This window comes from Abrus precatorius, unplaced genomic scaffold (assembly GCF_003935025.1).
Source record: "Abrus precatorius isolate BTA unplaced genomic scaffold, Abrus_2018 Scaffold1, whole genome shotgun sequence".
Taxonomy (NCBI): Eukaryota; Viridiplantae; Streptophyta; class Magnoliopsida; order Fabales; family Fabaceae; genus Abrus; species Abrus precatorius.
The window spans coordinates 6,091,868-6,099,134 of NW_020874291.1; the positions used below are offsets into that span (position 1 = coordinate 6,091,868).

Below are 7,267 nucleotides of genomic sequence, written 5' to 3' on the forward strand. Positions count from 1 at the left end.
AACAAGATAGGACATTAGGCCGAAGCTCTTTTACTCAGCTTATCTTGGAAGCCAAGTTACCAGAAAATTGGAAGGGTGTAACATTGGAAAAATATGACGAAACATTCGACCCTGAAGAGCATTTGGATATCTTTTCAACTTAAGTCGGCCTATACACAGACAACGATGCTTTATTATGTTTGATATTCCCCACATTACTCTGTGGATCGGCTCTCAACTGGTTCACCAAGTTATCCCCTCGTCAATCGATTCATTTGAAACACTCCACACACGCTTTAATTTGCAATTTGCCATAAGCCGTCCTCATGACATCATTGGCTTTAGTTAATATCCGACAAGAGAAAAAAGAGACACTTAGAGTGTTCATGGAATGCTTTGGCAAGGTAGCCCTCTCAATCCACAACCTGGAGCCGGCAGTCGCCATGCATCACCTTACAATGGCTTTAAAGTCAGGACATTTTGTCAACAAAGTACATGCAGATGGAAGAACTGGTAGAACATCAAGGCCAAGTCCAACTAGAAATGGGGGTCAAACCATAGAGAGGGTGACAGAAGTGAACCATTAAAAAACAGACAAGAAAACAGAGACAGAAGGGTGGAGTTGAACGACCCCTAAGAGGACCAAAGTATACCTCTTATACTACTTTAAATACTAATCGGTCAAGAGTACTCGAACAAGCATTGGCAACTGAGATACTGACTATTCTTAGGCATGCAAATATCTCCCCTCGAGCAGATAAGTCAAAATCATGTCATTACCACAGAAATAGGGGCCATACCACCGAGGAATGTACAGCCCTTAAAGACCGCATCGAGGACCTGATTAAAGGTCATTCATAGGGATTTATACAAACTGAGAGGGGCAGGAATTACCAATCTGAGCATTCAAGAAGATTTGAAAAGAAGAGAAATGAACGATAGCGTAGTAGATCAAGAGAGCCACCTGTCAGACGTCATGATGAGCGCAAGAAGTATCCTCGTCGAATCATTAATACTATAGCAGGACGATTTGCTGGGGGAGGATCTACCACCTCGGCTCGAAAGACATTTGAGACATGTTCGATTAGTAAAGCATATATCATTAGGGAACAAAATTTGAATACCTTTGATCATATTTATTGATAGGGACTTTCAAGGAATAGATCTAGTTCAAGACGACCCTATCGTCATAAGCGTGGATATTTTTAATTATACAGTCTGAAAGACCTAATTGATCAAGGGAGTTCGGCTGACATCCTTTATTGGAATACTTTCAAACAGCTAGGGATACCAGAAGAGGAACTGAAAGAGTATAATGAACCACTTGTCGGCTTTTCAAGTGAACAGGTGGAAACTTGAGGTTGTATTGATTTATACACCCTGTTCGAGTCAGAATAGGAAGGAAAATGTATCAAGGTAACTTACCCAGTGGTACACGCAAGAACTTCATAGAATATATTGCTCGATTGACCATCCCTCAACAAGTTAAAGGCCATAGCGTCCACTCCTTACTTGGCTATGAAATTTCCCTTGGACAGAGGTCAAACTGTCACGGTCCATGCAGACCAAAAGATGGTCAGAGAATGCTATTTTGTAAGCTTGCGCCTAAAACTCCTCCCCGTGCATAGACGAGATGTTAACATCGTATCTCCTCAGTCAGAAGAAGAGTTGGATGTAGAACTAGACCCGAGAATAGATGAAGGACTTCAGGTTAAACCCAATGTAGCTTGATCACCTCGATTCTCAGACACGACAAATGTAGGAAATTTTGGTATATGATACTTGGGTGAGCTATAGGCGAGTCATGTTGTGTGAATGATAAGCTGTTAAGCTAAGTTATAAATGATTGCTCAAATAAGTGTGTTTGCTATGCTGTGTGAATGCTGAGAATGTTGATATAATGTTATGCTAAGCGCTAAATTGATTAAATTGCTATGATATACTTAATATGAAAATATTACTGTAAGCTAAATCTATGAATATAGCTATGTGGTGGTATTGTTGAGTGTGTTGAATGTTAATAATTTAAGCTACTTATATTAAGATCGCTAGACCAAGAAGATCTACTGCAAACCCTCCTCCGCCTGTTGACGTGACCAAATTGCTCACGCCATGGAGGCTATGGCAGCCACAGTGAGGCAAAGTCTAGAAGTGATACAGCAGCAATAGGCTGCAAATCAAGCTGCTGCTCCAGCACAGGCAACAACAGCCATTGCCTCAACTGTACCTCCTCTTGAATATCAAGGATTGTCTGAGTTCAGGAAGAACAATCCTCCTCAGTTTACTAGAGTTGATGGGTCGGATGTGGCCGAGCAGTGGATTAAAGATATTTGTGTGAGAAACTTGGATTGTCGATGAGTGATCTAGGATGTAAATTGATAGTATTGACACCTACTCTGAGTTTGATCAAGACTTTAACAGTTTGTGTTAGGTGTCCTATAGTAATGGAGGGACGAATGTACAAGGTAAATCTTATTTGTACCCGATGTCAGGATTGGATGTAATTCTAGGGATGGATTGACTGATTGTCAATTGTGTACTGATTAATTGTGGGCAGAGGTGTTTGATTTTTCCTGAGCAGCAGGACTATGTTGAGCTGGCTTCTACTCGTCAAGTAGCAACATCCTTGAGTGAAAGGGTCTCTTGTTATGTTCTTTTGGCCATCATGAATGCAGAGAATGAGCAGGGTTTGCAATTAATACCAATAGTACGAGAATTTCTTGAGATCTTCCCAGAGGATATTCCTGGAATACCTCTGCATAGAGAGGTAGAGTTTACTATAGACTTGATTACTAAAGCTGAACTAGTGTTTGTAGCACCTTACAGAATGGCGCTGAAAGAGTTAATGGAGCTTAAGGAGCAGATTAAGGATCTAATGTGGAAACGAATGATTAGGCCGAGTTATCACCTTAGGGAGCACCAGTTCTCTTGGTGAAAAAGAAAGATGGGAGTTCTAGATTGTGTGTTGATTTTCGTAAGTTGAATAAGTAGACAATTAAGAATAACTACCTGTTGCCACAAATTGATGATTTGATGGACCAGTTAAGAGGCGCTAAAGTATTCTCTAAGATTGATTTGAAGCCTGGGTACCATCAAATCCAAGTAATGGATAAAGATATCCCAAAGACAACATTCCGTATTAGATATAGTCATTACGAGTATATAGTGATGCCTTTTGGAGTTACTAATACTCCGGCAATGTTTATGGACTACATGAACCGAATCTTTAGACCTTTTCTGGATTGGTTTGTGGTAGTCTTCATTAATGATATCTTGATTTATTCTAGTTCGCCAAAAGAACATGCAGAGTATTTGAGGACTGTATTAGGTATTTTGAAGGAGAAACAACTATATGCTAAATTGTCTAAGTGTAAGTTTTGGCTAGAGGAAGTGAAGTTCCTTGGCCATGTTATTTCAGCTAAGGGAATTGCAATTGTTCCTTTCAAAGTTTAAGCTGTGTTGCAATGGGAAAGGCCAAAGACAACCATAGAGATTCGTAGTTTTATAGGCTTAGTAGGTTACTACTGGAGATTTATAGAGGGATTTGCGAAGATAGCTGCACCATTGACACAGTTAACTCGTCGTGATCAACCTTTTGTATGGACTAAGGAATGTGAGCAAAGCTTTAATGAGTTGAAGCAGAGATTAACCTCCTCGCCAATGTTGATTCTCCCTGATACTAGCTGGTCATTTGAGGTGTATTGTGATGCTTCGTATCAGGGATTAGGGTGTGTGTTAATGCAAGATAAGAGGGTGGCAGCTTATGCATCTCACTAGTTGCAAACTCATGAGTAAAATTACCTGACCTATGACATTGATTTAGCTATTGTAGTCTTTACTTTGAAGGTGTGACAACACTATCTTTATGGAGCTCGGTTTGATGTGTATAGTAATCATAAGAGTTTAAAGTATTTGTTTGATCAGCGAGAGTTAAATATGAGGCAAAGGCGTTGGATAGAATTCCTTAAGGATTATGATTTTCAACTCTAATACCATATAGGAAAAGCTAATGTGGTGGCTGATGAAATAAGCAGAAATGTGATTCAGGCATTCTCCTTAAGAGTTAGTGAAACTCTTTTGGTAGAACAATTTCGAGACCTGAACTTACATGTAGACTTATCACTTGAAAAGATTAGTTGTAGCCAGATTGTGATAACTGATAGTTTCTTGTAAGAAATTAAAGACAAATAGCTATGAAATCCTATGTTATGTCGAACTGTATTTCTCTTGGAGATAGATAAGATATAGGGTTTTAGTAGAGGTGCTAATGGTATTCTTAGATGCCAAGGTCGAGTTTATGTCCCTAGAGATGCTAAATTAAAGAGAGTAAGTCTAGAAGAAGGACATAAGGGTAGTCTCAACATTCATCCTGATGTTACCAGGATGCATCAAGATTTGAAGCAGATGTTTTGGTGGCCAGGCATAAAGCGAGAGATAGCTAAGTTTGTTAAAACTTGTTTAACTTGCCAGAAGGCAAAGGTGGAGTACTAGAGTCCTCTAGGAGAGTTGCAGATGATAGAAATTCTAGAGTGGAAGTGGGAACATGTGATTGAATTTTGTGTCTCATCTACCTAGAACAGTTAAGAATCATGATGTTGTGTGGGTCATAGTTGATAGGTTGACCAAGAGTGCGCATTTCTTGCTGATCAACATGACCTATAGCTTGGAGAAATTAGCAGAATTGTACATTAGAGATATTGTCAGGTTGCATTGAGTACCTTCTAGTATTATCTCTAATAAAGATCCCCAATTTATTTCTCAATTTGGCAGAGTTTCTAGGAAGCTATAGGCACGCAATTGAGTTTGAGTTTTGCATATCATCCGCAGACAGATGGTCAATCTGAGTGTACTATTCAGACCTTAGAAGACTTGTTGCGGACTTATATTGTGGAGCAGAGGGGTGATTGGGAGGATATGCTTCTTTTGGTAGATTTCACTTATAATAATAGCTACCATTCGAGTGTCACGTTAACAACCACGTTGTAATGGTTTCAAACAAAACTAGATTCCTCAAACAAGCATGCAATATAGGGAGTAAACCTAGGTCATCTCACAAGGATACAAATTCATTTTATTTCCAAATTTTAAACATGCAATGGTGATAAATTTGGGGGTTTGTAATTTAACGATGAATTAAAACGAAAGTAATTTAAATGAAAGCGGATCAAGACAATGAAAACGAATCTAAAAATAAATTTGAAAAACGAATTTGAATTTAAAATTTGAAAACAAATCTAAAAATAAATTTGAAAACGAATTTGAATTTAAAATTTGAAAACAAATCTAAAAAATAAATCTAGAACCAAATTTGAATTTAAAATTTGAAAACAAATCTAAAAATAAATATGAAAACGAATTTGAATTTAAATTTGAATTTAAAATTTGAAAAGAAATGTAAAAAAAATAATTGAGAACGGAAATTGAAAAATGAAAAATGAAACAAAAACAATTAAAACTAACACGAATTAAACCCACGAACTACAGACACAAACTAGGATTACTATACCAAATTTATCCAAAACTCAAGTGCAATAGAAAACAATCAATCGATATTACATTCAAGGACAAAAATCAAATTCAATCAAATTATGCATGCACAAATCTTAATCAAGAATTGCGATAAGGTAAAAAGACAAACTCGGAGCGCTCAATCGATCTAGCAATCCACGCTTAAGACGAGATGATTCGCGACACCAAATAATTAAGAACATAGCAGGATCCGAAGAGAGGCAAGCGAATAGAACGAAACAAATTTACTCTAAAAAACAGGAAAGTGTCTTTATTGAAAAATGAAATTATTAAAAGGATAAGATGAAGGGTGCAAAATCAACCTTTTGACCCCTATATATACTGTTCTTAAATGAAAACGAAAAAAAATGGGCCAAGGCCTCTGCAAAAAATAAAATAAAAGCCCTAAGTAGAAACCCTAAATTTAAAAGGTAAATTTTAAGTCTAAACTTCAAAAATTAATAGAAAATAGCTCCGAACTCCAAACAACATGATCCATATGTTCAAATTGAAGCTCAAAAAGTCAGGAATTCATTACAAAAAGAATCATCCAAAAAGGAGGTCTGCAGAAAAGTTATTACCAAAATAGTGGACAAAGGTCAGAATAGAAAAAATACAAAATATAAAGTAAAGATGTCAAGTATTCATAAAAACTCCAATTTAATGCAAGAAATGCAAAAACATGCTAAATACAATAATTAAAGAGAGGAAAGGTATTTTGGAAGATGCCATAAGGCTATAAATGTGAGTATAAAATATGAATCATCACACGTAATACAGGTGTGGGACAAGCATTGAAGGCAAAGAAGTTGACTCTGAAGTTCATTGGGCCGTATCAAATATTGTATTGCAAAGGACCAGTAGCTTATGAGCTAGCTTTACCACCTTAGTTGGTAGGGTTACATAACGTCTTTCATGTATCACAGTTGAGGAAGTATATTCTTGATCTGTCTCATGTAATTGAGCCAGATGTTGTGGAGATACGAGATGATTTATCTATTGAAGTTCCAACTGCTCGTATTGAGGAGCTTAAAGGCAAGTCTATTTGGCTTGTGAAGGTTGTTTGGGACCTAGTTACTAGAGATGCTACTTGAGAATTAGAGAAGAAAATAAGAGAGTTGTATCCTTATCTTTTCTCTGAGAGATGAAATTTTTTAGGGTGAAAAATTTATTTTTAAGGGGAGAATTGTCGGGCTTGTAAATTTATTATTGAGTAACTTGTAATATTTTTTTCTTGTTAAACATTAATTGAAGGATTATTTGGTATTGGAATAGATTTAGATGGAGTTTGAAATTATTATTATTTTTTTAAAAAAAGTGAACAGTAAATCCAGCATGAACAGTAAGGCAGTGTGAACAGTAACTCTAGCGAAAACAATAAATCTGGCGTGAACAATACCAATTTTTTTTTTGGAATTTTGCTTATAAATGGGAGACCTTGCACGAAATTTTCATTTCTTTACCCTTCTCAAAGGTTCTAAGAAGATCCAAGGCCATATACCACCATTTTCTCTCACACTAAACCTTCTTAAACTTAGATTTCTCACTAGATCTGAGATTCCGTATTTGTTCTGAAGGATTTGAAGTAAGTTTCTATAAGTTTGAAAATAGATTTACCGTTCATTTCTCTTCTTCTTCTCTTTCTTATAGATAGTTAATGATATCTTAGAAGAAACTTCATTGTAGAGCTAAATCTTCGATGGATCTTGCCTTAAAACAAGTAATATTCAATAGATCTGGTGTGAATCGCTGTTCTAAGGTAAGGGGAGCTTACTTTAAC

The 7,267-nt window shown here is 36.7% G+C and overlaps 1 protein-coding gene across 1 annotated transcript; it reads left to right on the forward strand.

Annotated features, from left to right (window-relative positions):
* The first annotated feature begins 3,012 nt into the window (after positions 1-3,012).
* LOC113855296 lies at positions 3,013-6,581 on the forward strand. Its single transcript, XM_027486883.1, has 8 exons — positions 3,013-3,349; positions 3,434-3,707; positions 3,826-3,854; positions 3,980-4,148; positions 4,260-4,421; positions 4,555-4,683; positions 6,268-6,331; positions 6,414-6,581. Exons 1-8 carry the CDS (start codon positions 3,013-3,015, stop codon positions 6,579-6,581), a joined length of 1,332 nt encoding a protein of 443 aa, XP_027342684.1.
* The last annotated feature ends 686 nt before the right edge of the window (positions 6,582-7,267 follow it).

Coding starts and splice junctions, on each gene's coding strand:
- LOC113855296 (XM_027486883.1), top strand. CDS start 3,013: ATGGACCAGTTAAGAGGCGCTAAAGTATTCTCTAAGATTGATTTGAAG. Junction 4,422..4,554: donor ATAAAGCGAGAGATAGCTAA/GTTTGTTAAAAC, acceptor TCATCTACCTAG/AACAGTTAAGAATCATGATG. Junction 6,332..6,413: donor ATTGGGCCGTATCAAATATT/GTATTGCAAAGG, acceptor CATGTATCACAG/TTGAGGAAGTATATTCTTGA.